The 24,238-nt window shown below is 41.3% G+C and overlaps 1 protein-coding gene across 2 annotated transcripts in view; it reads right to left on the bottom strand.

Moving 5' to 3' along the window:
• The window catches only part of LOC124412419, a 190,960-nt gene that overhangs the window by 23,569 nt on the left and 143,153 nt on the right, over window positions 1-24,238 (bottom strand). For both annotated transcript variants that reach the window (XM_046892276.1, XM_046892275.1), the window contains 3 exons: window positions 7,374-7,590; window positions 4,910-5,067; window positions 1,829-1,977 (listed from right to left, as the gene is read on the bottom strand). In XM_046892276.1, the coding sequence (XP_046748232.1) occupies window positions 1,829-1,977; window positions 4,910-5,067; window positions 7,374-7,590 (524 nt within the window). The remainder of the gene's footprint in view (window positions 1-1,828; window positions 1,978-4,909; window positions 5,068-7,373; window positions 7,591-24,238) is intronic.

Here is a 24,238-nt window from a genome sequence, read left to right as displayed (position 1 = left end):
AGGTTTCGTTGTAGCTTTCAGCGGTACTTGTGTGCATGGCTTCACAAATTTTGAAATCGTGATTTAAATTGATTAATCCAATAACGAAAGCAGCCTACAGAGCAGAATTCCACTGTACCGAAGTTCCGGTATGTATGTACCTACCTACATACATACATACTAAAATACACGTCGTGCAATGGTGGAAATGCGTTGTTAAGGACAAGTATAACAATTACCGGGACACTAGTTACTCTGTAACTATTTTAGCAGAGTTTAGCAGCAGTGCAGTACCAGCAGACAATTATCACCACTCCACTATATGTGTATATATATGTATATTTAAAGTAGGCACAAGAGAGCTGTTAATTAAACTTCGAAAGATGCAAATCTTTCTAATTAATAATTAACGTCGACCTATACGTGCGCTTTCCGACCCCAAACTTTTTCGATAAAAATCTAAAACCCAACCCAACGAAACGGAACGAAACTTTTGCCTGACTAATTATCAACGTCAAACCTTTGTCGCCGGAAATTCCGATCACTTTATCCAGCCATTAGCGCCTTATACATATAGTTAAAATACAATAAAGAAAACGAAACGAAACACAACACACAGACACACACGTGTAAAATTGGTACTGGCAGAGTTTTAATATTTAACGAAGCGTGTAAAAACGGTGAGTTCCTTTAGTCGCAACTGTACTATTTGCATTTGGCAACCGTGCGGCGGCATAACTCGTGTGGAATAGTCTATTTATCCGTGAACTTTTTTCTCGTCCTTAGTTTCATTTCCTTTGTGGTTTTCTCTTTCTTACATGAAACGGGTTGTTTTACACAATTGGCGGAAGTCGGGTGCTGCTCGGGTTGCATCCGGTGCATGGCGTCTCTCGTGCGCTTTAATATTTTTTATAATTTTACAATTAACGATGACGTGTGCGCTGGATCGCTGTTTAATGTCGTTAAAAGTTAATTCCAATATCTCGCTATCGGTTCAGCCGGCTGCAATCATCTCTTTCTCACTTTTCATCCCCGCCGCTAGTTCCGCTCTAATTTCTCAATTTGAAACAGAACTTGCCGGGCTGAAGTATACTCGGCGGTTTTTCCACCAATGAGTAATGACGAAAGGCTTTCAAGGTTGATTGGAACTTGAGTGGAAACAGATGAACCCTCTTTGAATATTCGAATCGTTCCAATTCGCGATTAGATCGAAGACTTTTGTACGGTGTTGAAAAACAAATCTGTAGCTAAAATTTTTCATTCATCTACGTATTACACAAGCTTGAAGTCTTGTATTTACCACGATTTACACGTACAATATCGCAGCAAGGGTGAAATTTCAACACAATATATGCTCTCTGGGCTACACGACGCATGCAAAATAACATATTTAACACGAGGGTTACGCGACCCAGTTGATTATTAATTAACAAGACTTCTAGTCGATTAAGCCTGTAATACGTTGGTTATTGCACGTGGTGCATGCAGTATACCTACCTCTATAATGGAACATAACAGCCGCTGGCATCGCCTCTTTAATGCTGTAAGGAAACCCTACGTTTTGACGCGAGGATTAATAGTTCGGCTTGAATTACCATGAGTATAAGGTACGTAAGTAGTTAGGTGGGTACATACGTATATGGCGATAAATGGTTATCGATACACCGACGTATATGATGACTGTATTATTCTGCACAAAGGGAATCAATCTGAGACAATTTGATGGGAGTTTAAATAAAACATAATAGATTAACAGTCAAGTTTCATACGTGAGTTTATATCTATATGATGACGTCGTTTTAATACGGCAATGGATATATTATTATCCCGAAGGTTTGAGCAGACTTACCCTTTTGTTCAGAAGCTCATTGTTGTCCCGATTGTTGGCACTGGAATGGTTTTGCCTGATGGCGTGACCATTTACATCGACACTGCTTCCACCCCCCCGTTCGATTCTCTCGATATCTCGACCGACAGGACTGCCGATTGTTCGCTCGCCTGGAAATATTCGTTCGAAATCAAATTGTTAAATACACTTCGGGAGTTTCAGTGTCAAATGGAAAAAAAAAGGAAAGAGAGAATAATGACAATACACAAACAAGAACGTATTGTCAACAATCCCTCTGACTGTGAAACAGAGATAACGGATTAAAAAATGGTGGGTATTGCTCGAGCAGAGTCGGTCACGATAAAGATTGATTTGTAATTGGGAAAATAATCAAGCGGAACAATTCACGGTTTGAGTACTTTATTAACCGGGTTTAAATTCGTGAAACAGCTGATCGTAAAATTGTAGGACAATTTTTTCCACCCGTTGAGAATCTCGTAGATTTTTCAACGAGAGAAAAAATAAGACAGATAATAAGATATATAAAATAATTGGTGAGGATCAAGATTCATCGCAACATACGAATGGGCAAGTAAGATCGGCACGTTCGAACCTTGATTCAAGTTGATTCAAGTTAAAGGGTTGAGTTAACTCGTAAACACTTTGATCGTGATGTTTGATCGTAACGTAAATTTATTCTGTCAGTTAAAGTGAGAAAAGCTAAAACCGTGATCACCTGGCATCGCGATGGGTTACGAGGATCGAAACTTTTGGAATAAGACAATTTAGAGAGAGAAAATTGCGAGCAAACCGATTAAATTTCAGGACATAGATAACTGCAAGGTGTAAAACAAGAAATGTAATCGGTATTATTCGAAACTTGGTTTCTCGCCATCACCGCAGGGCAATTTTAAAATGAAGCAACAGTGAGAGAAAAATGCGTGAAAAGTGGTAAGAGAGCGGGATCAAGGGATGATAATAATGAATGAAAACGTAGGTATTTCCACGGTTAATAGGTTGAAGTCGTTCGTCTTTAGAGAAATCCGCGAAATCAACGAGGCGATTCGCAAGGTCTCTTGCCTAAAGCCATAATGGCTCGCATGCCAAAGGCAGTTCAACTGCAAACAATGAATTATTCATCGTTTCTCCAGCTCCTGCTTTGCGCCGGTCGGAGTAGCTTTTGGTTCATGTACCTTGAACCGGAGAACGGCGAGGTCGCTGTCGCGACTAAAACCGAACCGGAATCCAGCTCTCCTAATCTCCCATTCCATACGGTAAACAAGCCGCGTCCAAAGAGCACCCTAAGGTTAAGGTAGGGTAGGTAGGGTAGGAAGGGAATGAATTCACTGGCTCCGCTTTGCCTTTCCATTATTCCAAAGGCAACCTGCGCCGCGGTGACATACGTCCCGCAGTCCTTCTTTCTTACCCTTTGAATAATTAAACCCGACACGCGACTTACGCCCGAAGCCTCCCCTATTCTTAAGGCACAGGGAGCAGAACTTGGCGATTATTGTCCGAGTTTAAATTCCGCGGGAGGGAGTTTCGATTTCGAACTTATGATCAGTTCGAGCATCCTCTGGAGCTCTGTTTCCTCAGAATCCCCGTCACCCAGATAGCATCGCCTAATTATTAACTCCGTTTACAGATCAACAAATTTGACCATCACAGTCAGCTGCATTTCGCAGCAACGACGAGTTTGTGCTTGACAAACAGAGACCGAGGGCTGAATCAAGGCTCGTCGTCGTCGTCATCGTGACTGCACTGTGAGACGGTTATGAAATTCTCATCGCAAATAACGCGTGATTTGCCATTTCATCTCTCAGTGTGCAAAAGCATGAGGCATAAACTGCGTTGGTGTTCTGTCTAATAAATTTTTGTGTTTGTTCTCGTAAACGATGCAGAAGCCTTCGAAACATAAAGATTTATCGTAACCGGAAGAATTTGAAAAAAAATTTGATATACTATCAAAAAATAATATCGAACATAATGGTATAAAGTCGTATGTGGGCACATATGACCTTACACCATTAGTGAACGTGATTATTTTTCGTAAAATTCGCGATAAAAGGGCATAACCGTCAGTACTTACGAGCTTTTACCGTTAACTGATTCATTTTTCAATTACAACGTTTTTCAATGTATGCTCATGTTTTTCGCCTAAATACAAACTGGATGTATCCTATATATATACATCAGTTTAATGATCAGTAGTGAACACCATTACAAATAAACTTTATAATCGGAGCAAACTTCCGTTTAACTCGTTGCTACTGTCACGTGCAATGAGTGAAACCGATCGACATCGTTCAATGTTGAAAACTCTAATCGGTACAATGTACCGTAGAATTAACCGGATTACCAAAAAGTCACAAGCCGTCTTAGCTCCAAGTTTCATGGCGTCTACAATCGAGAAGTCTTCCGTAAAAGTATGAGGATATCGCGACGATGTGACTTCTTGATTATTGGTGATAGAAAAGAGCGACTAGGAGGAAGATAAGAGGAAATACGTGACTTAAACTCGACGACCGGACATGCTGCCTTGGTGATGACAGAAGGCAGAGGGAAACCTTAGGGTAAATTAATCCGATGGTATCTCTGTCGCTATTCACGAGACGACAATGCACAATCAGAACTAGGTATTATAATAATCTGAATCGTTGCAGTGAGTTTCACGAGGGTATAACGCAGTGAATGCACACCGAGAAGTACACCTGTACTTTCGCGGAAAGTTCGTTTGGAAACAATAGGAAATCCTGGTATGTATAGTAGATTGAACCCCGACCTCCGTTACTGTGCGGATTCGAATCACGTATGAAGCAAGGAAGGTTGGGATTGGTATCCGGATTCGGAAAGTTGGAAGAGCTCGGAATTCCATGGGGTCAATACGAAACCTGTTGGAATCTTGATCCCGCAATATGTTAACGATGAGAACTGTTATGGCTCGAAAAAAACGCGATCACTAATCGACGTGCGTTTTCACACCATTTGCAATTTGAAAAAGGTTGCACCTGCGGCACAGTTGGGATCAAGATGGGTCAGAATGGTTGAAACGAGGCTCTAATTTTGACCGCGCACCCTCTATAAAACGAGTAAAATACTTGCTTGGACTGCGCGAATGGGACTCGCTCTCGTTCGGACTGGAAACCCTGTGTCCATTAGGGGAAATAACCCTCAAGGGTCCGGCCATCCTGCGCTGAGCGGACTGGTCCTGCTGCTGCTGCTTCAACTGACCGTTTCCTGGCGACGTGATTCTCGCCTCCCTGTAACAAACGTCACAAACAAACGGGCGTTGATTCAATTTGTACAATAACAGTAGCCGACAGAGTCACCTTCAACAGGGATCCACCATCCTCCCAACGTCGAGCTGTTATTTAGCCAGTTATACGACAATCCGAGTCTCAATTGAACCACCGCAGTCGGCAGCTGCCTCGAAACTCTTCGTGTCATGGTTAATAAAATTTATTCGGGACACTCGGAGCGCGGTAACGATCTTGGATATTATTTTTGATCTCCAGCAACGGTATGACGACGTACAGAGAAGAGAGAAAAAAAAAATGGGTGTCTCCTGGTTAGTTAATTAATATTATGTTTCGTTTTCTCTCCAAGAACACGGTAGTTGTCTGTATTATGTATTATGACAAAGAAAAAATTATCCTGGGAAAATTCACACACCGTGAAATGTGATCCATTCAATTGATGATGGTGTCAATTTATTTCTGTACAAGGTAAACTTCTGCGGGCAAAAAATTATGCTATATATATATATATATTATACAGTGAATGCAACGTTTATTTGTCGAAACTTTTAGACACGGGAATTTTGTCTGCCGCTGCAGATTTCAGTAATGGTTGGATCTCGTCCAAGTCAACGAACGGTCGAGCGTACCAAAAAGCTAAAATAAACGAACCCACCTCGAGTGCAGTTCTGGCCCAGACTCTGCAGGACAATCAAATTAAGGAGTTGTTTTAATTTTCATTACTTGCGTATCTCGGAATTCTAATTACGTTAAGAGATCGAAAAAACAAACTTCAGGATGTTGTAACTTGATTTGGCTTTAGAGAACTGTAAGGATCAAAATCTATGCTCAATTTAAAAAAAGTATTTGAAAGCCTTTGGTAACGCTGAGCTCATGCGGACAGAAATAATTGGTATAAAAGTTAAAATTACGTAGGAATATTCCAACGATCGTAATTCTATTTTTCGCTTTAATGTCTGCGAGGGGGGGATAAAATTGCTCGGATGTCAGATAATTTTGCTGTTCAAAGGGTTGATTAATTCGCCCCGAGCCGGTCGGATTGAATATTGAAATAAACGAATTGGCCCTGGAGACAGAGTCAATTGAATTCGATAGCGGCAATACATCGATGTGAAAAAGGTACGCAGGCGAATGAAAGGGGGTGGAAAAATAACAAAAAAAAAGACACTTTTATTAGAGGAACACGACGTGCAGAGTGAGCTCAAACTTTTATCGACCATTACAATACTTCTTGTTCGGCTTTGTCCGTTTCCCTAGCTTATACCTATACTCGATATTCGGCTAGACGAAAATCGCCCCAAGGGTTTTCCTCCGTTACAAGTTATATCTGAAACCTACCGCAACCCCAGGATCCCGCCCTCTTTAACTGCCGTATAAAACCCGTTAATACTTGGCAGAAGTTTAACCTACCCTCACAACTCCGATTATACCAGCAAACATTTTGAATTCTCCGGTGTTTATTGCCGAGCTTAAAGCGAGGATCGGGTATACAGCAACTTATCGTTAAACAAATGAGGAAAATCTACATTTTCTTTGGCAATCTTGCTGTCGTTTGCCTTTTTTTTTGGCGAATGGCGCAGGAGCCGATGCGTATCGTACGCGGATCTACTCACTTCTGAGCTTTTCGACTGATAACAGCTCGCTTTTATTAGCATCAAACTACTAGCGCCATCTGTCGGCCCGTAATGGTTTGCCGAATCAATTTAGTGTATGTTTGTATATTCGTAATGAGGGTATGTGACAGTGCTTGAGGCTTATTGTCTCACTATCGCATCCACATATATATCATAAGTTTCGTCGACAAAAAAATATAGAGAAAAGCAATTGAAGATTTTTAAGCACTCTAGGTACGAAAGAAGAATTTCTTGTCTTTGCCAAACATGGCGATCGAATACGTGTTTTCACTTGACAACGAAAAAATTTTGTTCATATCATTTTTTTGTTGAATCAAATAACATTTATTTGAATCGAATAAACATTTTTATTCGCCATATTTGGTACATTCCACAAATCCATTTCTGTGGGTGCATTTTCCCATGGAATATCAGGTGATATTTATGGTGAAAGAAAATTAATTCGAGAACTTTAAAAAAAGACAAAAAATAAACAAATTTTAATCATTGCGAACGGTTAAAATTACGAAATATTTTCTCAAACTATCGACACCTCATTTTACCACCTTTCCTTCTACCGTCCAATTCACGCTTGCCTCAAGAGGTCATAAGATAAGACGGCTAATCCTCCTCGATTCCACATCCATTATCCAAAATACGCGAGTATTAATCTTGAGTATCGGATGATAAACTCACCCAGCAGAGGTGATCCTGATGTCGGCGAGGCTAGCGGCGGCGGTACGTTCTAACGGGCGGGTGACCGGAAGTGTCGTTTGTTGAACCGGATGCGCCGGGTGGTGCGCGTTTCCCCGTGGAAGAGGAGGCTGCGTCAGCGTTCTCTGGGGTAGCTGAGACGTGCTGATGGCTCTGGGTGGCAGCGGGTCTCGTCCGATCACCGATCCCGACCCGGAGGCTGAAATAAAACCAATAATTAGGCCCCGGGTTAACGTCAGGAATATATCAGATAACTCGGTCATTCGCCTCGAGTTATCAATCATTTTGATGATCCAACCACGGCAATAAGAAGGGAGGATAAAAGTCTGGAGAACATATGTATTTTACTCTGTGCTCTGTAAATCGTTGTCTTCAAATCGTTGACTCTCTCTCTCTCTCTCTCTTATTCGCAAGCTTCGGGAAATTGACTCGTTCGTCGGCTACGTGAAAAATAGAAGAAATGAAAAACGAGAAAATAAAACAAGATCCTCGAAGCTGCGCGCAGGGTTGAAACGACGAGGTTGAGGGGACAGGGACACAATGGACGGCACTCTATGGGCAGGTATCGAGCCGCTGACGTGATCGAGAAAACATTTTCTTCTTATCGGGCGTTATATTGGCGGTGCTGCAAAGTCCCGGCGGGGACTTTTTCCTTCGAAGAACTGTAAAGCGAGTTTCTGCAAGAGTAAAGGAATATGCGAGCAATTTTTTCTTTATTTTTCCTCTCGTAGAGATTCGCGAGGATCGCATCGCAGCCGCAGATGACACGTGATAAGCTGTCAGATATGTACATTGTATATATATATATTTTTTTTATTTCACTTTGTTATTTTTATTATTTTTTTTCCCGCTTTTTCGTTCACGCAAAATTCTTGTACGTTATTTTGATGAGGCGTGATCTAATAATTTGATTCGGAAAATTTGATTTATGCTTGTAAAATTCTGAGGGAAAATATATCATGCGTACGGATCATGGTTTGACCAAAGTTATAGGGTACAAGGAGCAGCTCCGGAGATAAGATGACGACGGAATTAAGAGGCTCAGGAGCCATCAAACTCGAAAGTTTATCCAATAAACAGCGGGGGGTTGGGTGGAAAAAGTTCTCTAGGCTTTGCAGGCGCGGTAGATTTTTTATAACTGACAAAAAGTTTCACTCTTCGTGACAGGTTTATCGCCGGTCACGAGTTCGGTGACGATATTTAATCCGATAAGTTCCTGTATCTATATATATATATATATAAGTATAAATATATATATATATTGTATATATATCCACATTACACGTACACATATACATAAATTATATACATCTATAACCGACACTTTCCACAATATCAATTAAAGGCATAAATGCAAAAGTACGATTATCCGATGTAAACGATAAAAACTTTACCGAGTGCCACTTTCGAGCGATTTGAAAATCGAAATGCTTTCGGTAATAAAATTGGCAAAGAGGATATAAGAAGAAGAGTAATAAAATTACAATTCAGCATCTTTTTTTTTTTAATAATTAGCCGACTTTCCTCTCGATATATAGTCGTGAGATAAGTTTATTCTCTCCGTTTGTACTCCGACAATAAGAAAGAAGGTGTAATAAAAGTGTAAAAGGATTGACCCATCCGCTCGACGTCGTAGAATCCTCACTTTATTTACCTTTTTCGTAACGTTTCCGATACAGTGTGCTAAAAACGAGGATCTTAGAAGAAATTGGTTCACTTTTCCTAATCTGGCAATGACATTTTCCTTACTACTAAGGTAGTTTCGAACGAAACGATGCACACGAGCTGCAGAAAAGGGAAAAGCATAATCGATCCGCAATTATGATCAATTTCCGTCTCGTCGTTGTGGATAATCCGAGATGATCCGGGTTTCGTAGCCGACGAGGATTCAACGACGAGCGTAACGCGGGTATAGAGGGTAGGTACCTAATATTCCATTGGATGTCAGAACAGCGACGGTTATTTGGCTCAATTCAATCAGAGTGAGAGCAGGAGACCGATCGATCGACGGCGTGTGCCGAGGGTTCCTGTCACGCGATTTCATTCGCCAAAGAACCGAACCCCGAGACACACAGAGAGACATACGTCGGGTGAAAACCGGCCGAGGAATAGCTTGGAAACGTCGAGAGAACACGCGAGAGCTTTTGCAGCGGAAATAACTGCAATTGCAGGCGGCGGGAATGCATGCTGTGCAAAATAGATGCACGATCCTCGCCGGAGACGTTTGACAAGTTTCATCGGCAATTTTCACAGCGCGAGGTATCCTGCGATCTGGAGTTTGGTTTGTCGGAAAGGGAATGCATGCATGGAGGTTTCAACGTGGAAAACAACTTCTGTTGGACTGTTTGATATTGCAGCGGTAAAGCCGATGGGCAAGCCTCCTACGTCATGGAAGGGAGCTTATGGCAATTTCCGTTTCATCCGGCGAATGAATTCTACGGTGGCCTTAAACCGATTACCGGAAGTTTGAAGGACCGAGAGAAGTCGATCCTCTCAGGGATCGGCTCGGAAACAACGGAGATCGATTCTGCGGCGAATTTCCCAGCGCGTAAAGCGATGCGATATTTCTCGGTGATACGAAATTCGAGATCAAATTCGAATGACCAAACGACGTAAGCTACGAAGATTTCCTTTAAAATTCTCTTTCTTGCTCAATTTATTTCGTTTTATATTTGTAACATCACAGTCCATTTGTTCTTCGACTTTTTGATCTGATGACAACGAGAAAAAATTTCAGATACATTCTACGAGGTGGAGAAAAATCCGCTACAAATATCCTTTCAAAATATGATTACAAAAAATACTGAAATTATAAACAAAACCTTGGATATTGGTATTTTATTTTAAAACCTTTTCGAGATTGTTAAAAATCTAGTAGATTCAATCTACGATAGCTAATTTTATTCAGAATACATTTTTTTGTTAATCACAATGAATATCGGTGCAATGTTTAGAAATTAGATATTTAACAATGCCAACGTGATAAGCAGAAATGCGTTTCACTGACTCGGTAGAAAACAGTTTTCCAAATAAAACGCGCCAACGTAGAACAAAGTAGAAGGAATCTATTAGAAATTCAACAAATTTAAACAATTTGAAACGAAGCCTAGGTATCGAAGAGATTGTTTATACACCCAGTATTTTCTACTTTCCTTTTTTTTTCAGAAGATCGTCGTAGGTGACGAATATAAAAGCTCGATAAATAGCTGAATCGCGACTACCTCTGTAATAAAATAGATAAAAAGTATCGATCATTCGCGGCTGATCAGTTTCCATAAAATTATAAAAACCTGAACACTCGACCCTCTGATAATTCGTCCCATTCAGTCCGACTAGATTGGGGACAATGGTCAGTCTGAGTTTTGACAAGCAGAATCTGGACCCGCATCGCGAACGCCATTTACCTCGACTAACAGAGTAAGAGTCCGATCCTGTAGCAAATTAACACGTGTCGGTTAGCAAGCCGTCCAACAGCCAAAGGGTGGACCTGAATATTCAAGCCGTGGCGAAGGACGAGTTTAAGGAGAGGGTCTGCGCGCACTTGCCTACCAACTCCAGCCCTTCGTCCCCCTTTCGTCCTTTTCTTCCCCGCGAACTACGCGACGTCGCGTTCCTCACCCCCTTCTGCGTAAGTAATTCCATTCGCTTTGCAGGAGGATCCTTCGAGGGATTATTTTACATGCAAATGACCCGCGAATTTCGCGAAGAAGGAGAAGGAGAAGGAGGGTGAGGGTGAACGCAACGACCCGTCTCCACTTTACCGCCTGTCCCTTACATTCTCAACTCTTAAGAAGCCCCGATCGTCTTCCTAATAATTCCTTTCATTCTTCCTGCAACGAGAGCAAAGCGAGGAAGAAGAGCATATTTTCTTTTCAATCCTAGACGCCCGTTATCATCGATTTCTTATTTACTCTGCATCCACGTTTTTACGACGGCGGCTTGGTTATCGGTGTTTTTTTCACGTTGCTCGCAGAGAATAAGGATAAGGAAAAGGGGATATTTATAGTCCAGTGGCCATCGACCGCATTTTTTTCTACATTTGAGGTTCTTGAACCCCCACGATTGTTGTACACAAGATTCTTACATATCGCTGTACGATAACTGTCGTAACGTGTGTTCAGATTGCGAGCGGAACGCGATTATAATTTGTCGCTTTTACGGTCGCGGAATCTGCCGAAAATTAAGGATAATTGGGTAAACGGGAGAAAGAAATGACGGTTGAGAAAAAAATCAAAAACTGTTTCAACGGTAAAAAGTTAACAAATAGATTCTCTGTCAATGTTAAATTTTTCAAAATCTCACAATTATACTTTTCACAGTTAATAATAAACTAAACAGACGAATCATGCAATTTTCAGATCTGATGTAAAAAAAAATTTTCCAATCTCGATTACACAGATTAAAAAAATATATATATACATATATATCTTTTTTTACCGAAACAATTTCATTCGACAGTCTATCTTGATTTTTGCGTTTCGTCCTGAGATTGAAAAGTTGGGTAAACGGTTGGCACGCCATATATGTATCTCCTGAACCGATGCACGTAGGGAAATCGGATGAAAACTGAAAAGGCAGAGAAGTTTAGGGATGGAGGAACCGAAGAGGTGCTGGGGAAGATTGAATTGAAACTGATTGTGAGTGTCACGGGCAGAGCAGTACCAAGAGCTGTATAGAGATGGTAGAACGGAGTTTAAGAGATGAAAAAGTATAGAGTCGGAGGACGCCGCGCTCTCAGGAATGAAAGAGTTAATAATCGATGAACCTGTTACGTATTACACAACGCGAGATACGGTGAAGGCGCACAGCCACATTGTGTATACACACAGAGAGACATAAGCATAGGAGATGCAGAGATGCACTCGGTGGGTGATGCGCTGCGAAATGGAAGTGGGGAAATTCTATTACTCGCCATTACGCTTCCTGCAGAGTGTTCACCGTGCTCAGCGTGCTCGTCGTTCGATTAAATTTAGCCAGGTGCGGGTCCCTGCTTCCGGCAAAACTGCAGACTAGGTGGACAAATAAAGCGGACTTCGAGAGGCGGTTGGGTTGACGAATCGGAAAATCAGATAACAATAAGTCATTAATGAGCAGCCAGCGATAATTGGATGTCGTTCAAACCCCTTCGGACGGGACAAACATATTAATTTATACTCGTTGTAATTTCCCAAACTTAATTGTCGATAGACCAGTTGATCAATTTCCATTTGGTGCTGGTGCAGGGATGAAATCGTTCCGCGTTTCAGCAAACATTAACTATTTCATTTTTACCATTTCTGTCCTTTTTATTCAAAATTACTACTTCCTTATTCAAAAAACGAGTATATAAGGTAAAATTCTAGAATCTTTAGCGAGGCAATGAAGGTAGAGGACACGCCTGTTATAAGCGTGACAATTTACGAGCAGCAGCAGCAGCCGCGTCTAACTTCCCTTCACATCTATCTTATCGCAGCGTTGATTCAAATTGTATGTTGGTATATACCCAGTATGCATTGAAACTGGTGAAAGAAATCGATTTGTCCTGGTTGTTGAGCCTTGAGTACCGCACGGAAATATTCCGGTATACGGAATTATCGAAGGGCAGGTGCATGAAACGCGATGTGGCCTCGACCTTATCCTTGACAATTGTCGCGCCGACGTAACGAGCCCACTTCAACTCTTACGGGAATAAAACTCATCATCCAATACCAGCATAAACGATAAGCTTTTCTTCAATTTTTCCCCAGGGTTTGAGTGGAGAAAATGTAAAGACGTTATCAAGTTTTTTTTTTTTTTGTTTTTATTTTGCCATAAAATTATCATTCTCACAATATAAATGAATTATTTTTATATAAAAATCGTATAAAGTGAATTTTATTTTTCAAACTTGCTGAGTAAATCGCGCCTCGTCATAATGAATTAGGTAATTTTTGTTTCAATAAAAACGGATGTATAATCAATGTTCAGAAATATTTATTTACAGATAATTCGTGAAAAATGTAGCTTCTACAAAAGTAACGTGTTCGACAATATTAGAAATAATTCGGATTAGCGTTTATTCAAATTCTGATTAAAAAAAAAAAAGGTTTTCGATAAAGGAGAGATTTTCTAATTAAAATCAAACTATCTCGACTGAGATTTGACTTTTCAAATCTTATCATTCCTTTCCCTGACATTCCCACGCCGGTATGCGGAAGTGGAGCGTGCAAAACAATCGCGTGTAGTAGCAATATCCAGGAATTCGTTTTCAGCCTCGTTTTACTCAGAAGCTCGCGCACACGGGCGCTGATATCGGTATGGAATTTTCAAAGGGTTCGAAAATTACGCACGGATAGGATGCTCGAAAAAAGCTCGCACGCACTTTGTCGAGTGATCCAGATGCCTCGGGTGGCTCGTGAAAATATTCGAAACAGGGGTTGGTAGGGGGGTGGTGGGGAGGGGGGATGTCGCCGATTCACACGGTAGGCAAAGCACGTGCCAAACTCCGTTGTTCAAGCTCCATACGTGCACATCGGCTGAGGCAGCTCATCGACGACAAAGAGGAACAGAGGCATGTACCGTAAAGAGAGAAAGAAAGAGAGAGAGAGTCGCTTTCTCGTTCAATAATAAGAATGGCGAGGGATAAGAAGGTCACTGGTAAATTTAGAAGAAAAGATGTACGAGCCTCGGACTGAAGTGAAGCACGAAGCGGAGCTTTTTCTCTGTGTTCCGATACATGTATACATGCATACGTTCATGGTACAAACGTACATGGATAGATGGATACATAGGCCATGCCGAACATACAAATAGACTGCTGGTCCGCACGAGTGGTGGTGAATTGATTTCTCATAAAAATAGATTGCATTATCTAAACTCGCAATAAGTAGACGTGGTAAAACTTTTGGCCTAAGGTTTCCTTCTTCGTTATCCTTTCTTATTTTTTATACATGTATATACAGCAAGTTGCCGATCGACCATATTCCGAACGAGCCTTCTAATATGTTTGACAATCAGTTAGGTGTACTACTGACGTAAGTTGAGGAATAAAGGGACGAAAAAGTTTTATAATAAGTTTCTTTTTCCGGACTGTGTTGCCACGCGATTAAGGGTATGACATCGTGAAATTGTTGCATAATTTAACAGGCGATAAAGTTCAGACCGATTGTCGTTTCGGGATTGTTACGCGTGCCTCAATATTCCCAATTTTGTTACACTCTGTCGGTTTAATCTGTTTGCTAAAGGCTACGAAAATCTCGCGCTTTTACACGTTTAGCCGAAAGTAAGTCGAAACTAATGGCGGTTCAAAAACTTTCGTCATTTATATGTACGGTGGCTCTAGATAATACGCAGAGTTGCATGGAAAAGTAACAACGCGTGGGATTTAGGAAGGACGATTTCTCAGTCCGAGGCGAAAAGTTGGTGGTGAACGAGTCATCGCGTCAGACGTTAAGAGCGGAAATGAAGTTTTCACGGCTGCTACTTTACCGCTTTTACTATTAAGACGTTATTAGATGGAGCGGTTGTCCCACTTCTCAAGCGATATGAACTCTGACGAATTATTATACCGGAGGCACGGAATCTCCGTCCTACTGACGTGTAGTGTAAAAAAATGGAATCCAGGTAAAACCAAGTATTATTTCCCTTGGGATTAAAAAACTGAACCATTTTCAACGGGATTTTGAAGTTTATAGTATAATCGAGAAACAGGAAACGAAATTTTTCAATGTTTTCTGCGGGAAATAAAATTAAAGAAATCTTCTGTCAGTTCAAATGAATTTGGGTTCACACCATCGATACCGCAACAATTGTGGTTTAAACCACTTTTTTCCCGGGCGAAATGGTTATTTTCTAAAATCGAAAGCTCTTCTCTCTGTGTGTTGGCGCGATCATTGAAATGAAAATCGACTTTGAGGTTTCGAAAAATGTGTAAACTTGCAGATCGTATAATGTGCGTGCCGTTTACGAGATGTTTGAAATTAGGGGAGGTACAAGATCCTTTATCTGTAGTAAAATTTGAATGTCAGGGGCGGGGATCGCGGGTGGTGAAGGGGTGGGAGAAATGGGCGCTAGGCGAACGGGGATGGCGAGTTGTCGGTGTAAGGTAGTGCAGTCTGGGAGTAAAAGGTAAAAGGGGGCCAAACGCGATACCTACGGTTTGTCGTAAACCGAGGCCGTTACGACGGACGTCAAATCGTCGTAAACGATCACGGAGAACAACAGTAGAGTAAGCCTGCTGCATCGCATTGAGGATCTGGCCATTACATTGATGGGTGAACTAACGGATGTAGGTTTAAAGCCTCGAATTATATTCCACCAGGTCGACCATTGTACAACGGCCTACGGAATGCGGTTAAATTTTAGTTCGCGACGTCAACCGCTTGCAATTGAAGCCAAATAGTTCCACATCACTTTTAAGTGAACTATGTTTTCTAGAGACGGTGAATTTTTGGTAAGAAAGATAAACTCGAGAGTTGTCATATTTTCAATGAGGTTCGTTGGTTAAAAATTCATCATTTTTTCATAATTTTAGTGCATGCTGAGATATGATCACGCGTTGAGTTCTTATCAAATTAATACATTCAGGGATTGTGGTGACTCCCTTACGATTAGAATTGAAAAAAAAAAGAAAAAGAAACGGAATTATAAACAAGAGTTTAGGTAACGAATTTTCATCTAGAATAAATCGCCTTGAAAGGGTGACAAATCTGGTGCATTTTTTCAATTTCACAGAAGACAATTTTCCATAACAATTTTTTCCATCACCTTGGTATCGTGGAACGTTTTATTTTTTCTTATGATTGTGCTGATATTCATTCGGATAAATAACGAACTGACTATGGAAAGAAAATGAAAGATCTGTTCCTATGAATTTTTAAGAAACAGATTTTTGCGGTTCGAAATGTAAAATCGTCATACCGAAGCTTTTTTCGATAATTTTAATCTCTTTATAAGATTTTGCATTTTTTGGAGAATAACCGGAAGTATTAAAATCACCGAAAAATTATCGATTTTATAATCCGTAATATACCACGTCTGTAAATTCAAAAATTTCTGACAATCAAATTTGACTCGATCTTGTCGTTAATTTCTTCCCCCCCTGCAATAAATCGAGATCATCGGCGTTACTTAATATTATACCTCCGCTCTGCGCTTTCACCTGAATCCTGCTACCTTCGGCCTGAAAGAATTCAAGTTAGGTAATAAAATCTGTCTGGCCGGATATTAGCTCGAATAAAATAACGAATCTCGAGCATCACGAAGGAAAATAAGGGGAGAAACTGCAGACCGCTATGGATGCACTGTACCACGTACCAACTCCTTTTATACACATGGACGGCAGGTGAATATATCCATTCCACGTGCGTTTAACCGGAAGCTTTCAAGTCAGCAAAAAACATCCTGCGGCACACTTGTAGTGACTTGCAGGAATCGCGGTGCTCGGTAAAACCGCTCCAATTAATGTTCGAAAGTCGAATTCTGAACCGCAAAAATGACTGCACTTCATGCTTCTTTTTTTTTTTAAACAAACTGGCGGATGTTGCAATCAGCGATTCCTTTCGAACGAAAGTATACGAGCGAACCGGTACACTTTGTGATTTAAGATCACGATCAGTGGGGTGGAAATTTTGGAAGAGAGCACATGCGGCGGCCTCTGGCACCGTAAAGCGAGCCCCGCAGAAGCCCTTCGAAGGTCTAAATGATCGCGGGGGGGGGGGGGGGGGGGGGGCAGGAGAAAACAGAGGTTGAAATTGGAGTTAGGGTACCATCTGCATCTTCCAGCTGAAATTTATTTCTCGGTGGGGTTTTTAATAACTGGATAAGGGGAGGGGTGGGAGGGTAGAATGAATATTAGCAGGTGTATAATGTGATAAATTTCGTTTGTGCTTTACGAACGTTAGACGGCGAATGAATTGATCTCGACACTTTTACATGTATATGCATATACATATAATAGGTAGGTATATAAAAAGAATTGTACGCGTGTATGTGTGTGTGTGTGTAAGACGTGTAAGCATCCGCGAATGAATTTTTCAGCGCAGATTATATTACGGAGAATTTATGTGACGTAGTATTACCTAGAAGAAGGACTCGGCTCTTCTAAAATCCTGACTTTCATGCATTCGCTCATGTTTATCGCATCTCTTATATTCAACCTATTCACAACGGGATTTTAAAACCGAGATTTAATACGTTGACCTCTTCGCGAGTTCGCGAAGATGAATTGTAAAAAAACTAAGATTGTCTTCTTGTTGATTTTTTGGAAACAGTTTATCGCCACGGATGTATCGACAATGCATGTGAGAAGTCTTATTTCTCGCTAAAATTATTAATTATCATTAGTCTTTGTTATCTGGCCAAAAATTGAGTTTTCGCAGAGTCATAAACACCTCGGTTATATTTGGTATATTTGACTTGATTCGCGGCAGGATTTTATATGTATAAAACCCTGCATATATATATATACCTTGAAGATGAAAGTTGAGGGTGAACTTTTATTGCGAGTATACAAAGGAAGATTGAGGATCGAAAAGAGTCCGGTATCAAAAAGAGGAAGGATCCAGGACTATTTCGGTTTCACGGTAAATTTCGTACCAATCGTAAATTCCGATAGAACTCTGCAAAGAAGAAGAAGAAGAAGAAAAAGCAGAAGAAGGAAAATACGGAGGACCAAAGAGAAAAACGGAGCAAGGGAAATAACAAAGATTGCAAACACGACGACGAGGATTTACGGGAAAACCATTTTTTCTTTTCGCCTCTTCGAATCCCACCGTAATTCGAAATCACATCGAACGATCAGCCTCGAACGTTGTGAAATATATATCATGCTTTTCGAGAAGAGTGTAAAGCTGGCCGAATTAACGCAGCGCGTAATCGCGATAATCGCAGGCACCAAAATCTAAAAGGTATAATATAGATATATGACAGTGACATAGAACAGAAGTTGGGTTGAGGTAATAATTTGTGGATGACGCTTCGTCCTCAGACTTGAGAAGACTTTCGGCTCTCTCTCTCTTTCTCTCTCTCTCTCTCTCTATCTCTCTCTCTCTGCAGGATCAAGACACCCCAAAATGCCCGGTTTATATCCGCAGGAGCTCCCCGAGTGCTAAACAAACTTGTAAAAGCCTCGGGCCATGAATTCATGAAGGTAATGTAATTACTTCTCGGATTACATGGACGAAAACCAGTCCAAGTGATAATCCGAATTCGATTAAGACTAGGCCGCTTCCGACCCGAGATATGGTAACGCGAAATGAAACCTGATTAAAGCGTTTCAAAAACGGATACTACCCTCCACGTGTACAGTTAAAACAAGGGTCAGAGTATCCACATGCAATTGCTTTATCGAACGAATAAAAGTATCGTGAGATAGATTTTTCGCGATCCGTCGAGTCTTCTCTGTCGTGAAACGTCGTGAAAATTATCACCGAGTTTCGTTCAGCAAGGAGTGGAAATTTAAAAAGGCGGAGTTGAGTTGGGGTTAACCGACAGCAGGGGGTAGCTGTCGCTTTTTTTTCCACCTAGGTTCGGGTGAATTAATGGTCGGTTGTTTGCCGGGAACTGGTGCGGTTAACGACTAGACAACCATCCGACGAACCAACCGAGCAGCAGCAGTTCGCCTACCTTGAAAGGGATGTTTCTCGATCTCGGTGAGTCCTTAACGATCCGGCTCTTCCGGGGTGGCAAGAGGATCGTTTTTTCTCTCGCGAAAGGGAGCGTCGAGGTCAAAGACTGCGGTGTATATACACAGTGATATAGATATAGATATAGATACAGAGAGACTAACTACTCGGGGAACGAAGGGAGGAGGGTGCAACCGATTCATCCCGTATGTTGAGACGTATGGTGGCCATGGAGAGCTCGAAACCGGAACAATTAATTCCGACGGACCGACGCGCGATTAGAAATAAGACTAACGACGAGCTCGTCACTCGAGCTCACCGCGGTGTTTGCCGTTCCTTGTTTGCTTCGTCCTTAGTACGCATTATCGAGGCTTTCCGTTGCTCTTCTGCACGGGGGCGAATAAGTTTGACAAGCGAGTCACGTACGAGACGAGAAACGCCTTGTGATTACCAAACGAATTTCACCGAGCCACGCTGTTTTCTAGGTATAATTTAACAGTAAATAATTCTACTGGACACCGAATAGAACCTGCTGCAGAATTACTCGATTTTTCTTCTTCAAACGTCTTCCAGCCTCGACTCGCAGCTGCTAGTCGGTATTAAATGCAAACAGTTACGGTAGCCTGCATGAAGGTGCGCAGAGAGAAACGAAGTTCGTTTGCTGAATAAATGATGAAGCGCGAAAAGCATCACGTTTTGTAATTCATCTAGCGAAAATTAAATCAATTTGTCAAATCAAGCCGTGAAAGGATCAGAGGGAAAAAATTTCAGGACCATCTTTTTTTTTCAATTTATTATGCTACTCGTTCAGTCAAGTTCCCGTTTTATAATAATATCATTCAACTGTCTCGCAGGTATAAAATCGAATTAAAATCGTCCCCCCCCTGAAGCAGTAAATAAAAGATGATTATTGAATTTCATTTATACATACATATTACATATGTGTATATATATATATACATATATATAAATATAAATTTTCACACCCTCTCTGGGGAATTCGATACAAATTGTTACGGGAATTCGAGCGGATAGCTCGTTGAATAAATTATAACTTCCACCCTGTTCACGACTAATCCTCTTCCCGCATCTATATGTATAGTAAAGTGTATAATTTTTCCACTTCTCGCGAGTATTTTCTTTCTGATTTTTTTTTCAACCATAAGTCAATACAATTCTTGTCAATTAAATGAAGGAAAAATTGGATTTCAAATAAATCAATTCACTTTCTACACGACACTTTATATCGAAAATAGAATCGGTCAACGCTTTCCAGACTTGTATATAATATACGTATATTCGAGATTTTCCACTTTTCTCTTTGGAAAGCCAGCTCGAGCTGAGGGTGAATTATAATTGGATTAACGTTTCACGTTGCGGGAAAACGTGAGTTGACGATGAGCAGATGTCCAATAATTTGAGAGCCCTTCGAGTTTTAGAATTTATCCGACTGTCGTATGATTACGGATTGTTATAACAATTTTCGAACAGAGTGTGCCGACGCGAGAAACAAAAAAACGAATAATTCAGTTTGTTTTTTGTTTTTTTCTTCTTTTAATTCAATTATTTCCTTCCCCATTAAACCGGTATCATCCGAAACAAAATAAAAGTAGATGCGCACAACACGTGACTGGGAAATCAATTGTCCTCGAATTAATGAAATCAGGAAGGGGAGGATCGCTTGGCAACTTCCGCTTTTATTATTTGCACTTTTCCGGGTCAGAGGCTAATCTCTGTCTGACGATCCCCGAGGTCCACTGAACACGAGCCGCGACATCAAGCCGTTGTAAAATAACAACAAACTAACTAACCACATCATATATAATTTACATATAAACACACGTCAGGTTGTCGGTTTGCGACACCGAGAGAAACAGGCGCGAAAACGACGAGGTGTAAATACCGTGTGAATTTAGAAGAGTTCGCAAAAATGTGCGTAAAAAAAGATATTCGCGAACGTTTTAACAACGGACGGCGACAAATTAAACACGCGATTGAGAATTAGGAAAGTTCGTATTAACGGTGGGAAAAAGTGTGTGTGCCGAATGGGAAAGTCGAAGACAAAAAATTAACAGTCGAGAACGATTCGCCGCAAGGTGCGGGTTCCCTGATCCCCCCAAGTCCCGAGATCCCGGATTAGCTCGATCGCCACGCGAGGCGGTAGCCTTAATTGATGGAAATCGAGAACCATCAACTTCTCAACGGTCGTATATTAGACCCGCGGGAAAAATTCTCGAGTTTAACTGTTTTTAGGTCTAGAGGGAGAAAAACGCCGGCTAATGTTGGAAGAATTTTTAAGAAATAAATTAGGCGATGTCTTTTGCTTTTAATTGCGATGCTTTTCTATCCTAGATGCAATATTCGTGGAGACCTAAGTAAGTGATTATAACTGGATGAACCCGATCGCAAAAAAGAAAAAAAAAAAAAAAAATCACAAAAAACTGTAGCCACTAAATCTTCGCCACAGAATTGAGAACACCAATTCTTCTTAGATTCAAACTTTCCAAACTTTACGCAGACATTACAAAAGACATTTCGTCGAATAGAAGTGAGATATTTCTAGTCCGTCTAGACGGTAGTTTCACCCACGCGACGTAACGGATTAAACGGATTCAGCCGCAGGAATGACGTCACAGCTTCTGCGTCTGAGAATTCGAAGAGTAAAAATAGGTGATGAAGTACTTTGAACGATTTTCAATACCGCTTACAACAGTTCCATAAGGTCCAATAATTCATCTCCTCGATTTCAGAGACCAACTAGAAACTCTCGAGATCCCAATTGCAGATATGCAACTCCGACGATAAGAGGCTAAACTCAATCAAGTCGAGTTATAGGAATTCGAAGTTGGTTATAAGACCTAGATTTTCACGATATTAGGAACAACAAGCTTCTCACAAGTTGCATCAAATTAAACTCTCCTGCACGAACAGGATTAGTTATATATCAACAAGACACGTTCATGCGACGCGCACTTACAATTTGAGGCGTATATTGCCCTGTTTGGGGTTGAAATTTGCTCAAATCTGTGGAACAGCCAAGCGTCAACAGCAGTTTGGTGGGCCGGAAGTTACGTAACAGTAGCAGGAAACCCTCGAACAAATTGCCGGTACATGGGCTGGCATACCTGCCCGATCCACACGCGGATGCAGACATTCCACTCGCGATCTCTAGTCGAGGCTAGTAATGGATGCAGCGGCAGTTAGATGCACTCGGGTATCTCCTGACAGGCCATTAGAGGAAGACAATGTGGATTGCAGAGCGTCCACAGTCGCGTCGTTTATACCTGGCTATTGGCCGTAACGTATGTGAAATGGAACATGATGGTATACATATAGGATGCATTAACGGGGCGCGGGGAAGCGGAAATGATATCTTCCGTCGCAGTGCGCTCGTTAAATCCGCGGTATGCGGTTCGTCAGAACGGAAATTTGCCAGCCTCGGCATATCCCGGGATGCCATTCGGAAGAGAGTTTCGAAATTCTGCAAATACATTGATCAGTTAACGCTATGTAAGTCGTTCCGTCGCATAGAATTTCTGTCTGGATCATGCGTAGATCCAGAAATCTGCGTCACTTTGTACGAAGGTATATACGTATAGATCGGCGACTGCAGGATGATATGAAATCTCCGACGAGGGTGAGAATTTCATCTCTTCTCTGCAGCCAGCAGCAGTGCTACCCATCTCAGCTTCGTACCTACTTTGAATTAGTTTAATCAAACTACTGCCATTTAGCGACGTCGTGCAAGCATCCGTCTATTCCGTCGCTTCACTATTCTCGGTAACACTGTATATGTATAATATATAACGTGCAACGTAAGCCGTGCGGATGAAAGCTGAGAAATTATTCATCCGAATATCAAATATACCGCCGCCGCGTTGCTCTTTGTCAAGAGAAAAGTTTTTTTCCCTCCTTCCGTTCTTTTTTCGCGTAGGGGAATTTGCGGGGATTACATTTTTTTTAATAGACCAACGATCGGAAAAGAGTTTCTTCAAAACGTGTGTGAATAAGTCGGTCTCTTTCAGAGTACAGAGCTAGATTTTTCCGCATTCATAAACCGACTTTATTGAACAGGCGATCTAGTTTTAAGTGAGCTTTGATGGGATGACTAATTACAGACTTAAAAATGCAAATTAATTACACCTAAGTCTCTTTGATAAGTGCAGCGATGCTGCAGGTGAAGCGGTACATCCTTGCTCGTAAAACAGGCGATGCGTATAAACCCCAAGAGATTTTTCACTCGAGTAATATAACCCATAAGTTATGGAATAACGAGATAACGAAGAAGAAGACGAAGAAGGCTATAAGAGACAAAGCTAACCGGCAAACAGATCAAAGTGGAAGAAAATATGAGAGAATCGAAGATCAGATCTAGTCGCAGGTGCCAAAAGCACTAAACGTGCGGTTAGGCAAGGTTCGCGTTGCACAATTTCTAAACTCGGCATCGGTCGCGTACGCGTTATAACGGCGCCAAGTTTCCACTTCGTATCTAAAAGTGTGGTTACTAAACCAGTTTTCTCTTGCGGTAATGGATTTTATCGCGGTTGTGCAGCAGCAGCAGCAGCAGCAGCAGCAAAGGTTTGACGCGAAACAAACAGGAGGTGGAAGCAGTTGGTGGTCGTTTTCCGTGTGCCTCTAATTCTTCAACCCTCACCTCGCTGCTGCTAATGGAGACCCTGTTTCCTTCGCCTTCCGGTCGCCCGAAGTTATTAGCTAATCTCCGACGCTATAAGCCGTTAATAATTAGTTACTAATCCAGCCGCACTACTTTCCGGCCGACGTTTGCCGCCGATAAATCTCGAGGACCGGATTTAATTCCATTTTATCCACCCTCTCGACTTGTACCACTTCTTCAGGAGCTTCTACATAATACGGTATAAAAATTGTTCGTAAACCAGCTTTAATCGCGTCCAGAATTCTGAACCCAATTTCATCTCTTCGATCAAGCATTAGCTGCAGAAATCAGATATTTTTGCAGGGTTGGAATAATTATGCAAAAAGTAAGGGAGGAGAGTTACTCAGTTTAGCCGGTGCGAATGCAAAAGTGAAATCCAGAGATCCTCAAAGCTGTCAAACGAATATTGAGAAGCCGTGATATCTTTTTTCGATATTTTAGTGCGTCAATTTTCTCTTATCTTGCTCAATCTATTTTAGATTACGGTAATTTTCAGGCGTTGAAAAACGCAGGACTTTATCGCGACGTTGACAGAGTTAGATTTTTCGTTTCTTGCAATTTGTAAAATCTGTTTACGTGGCCAGTTTATT

This window comes from Diprion similis, chromosome 11, assembly GCF_021155765.1.
Source record: "Diprion similis isolate iyDipSimi1 chromosome 11, iyDipSimi1.1, whole genome shotgun sequence".
Classification (NCBI taxonomy): Eukaryota; Metazoa; Arthropoda; class Insecta; order Hymenoptera; family Diprionidae; genus Diprion; species Diprion similis.
The sequence above is the reverse complement of the archived record's forward strand: the minus strand, read 5'-3'. Positions and strand labels throughout refer to the sequence as shown.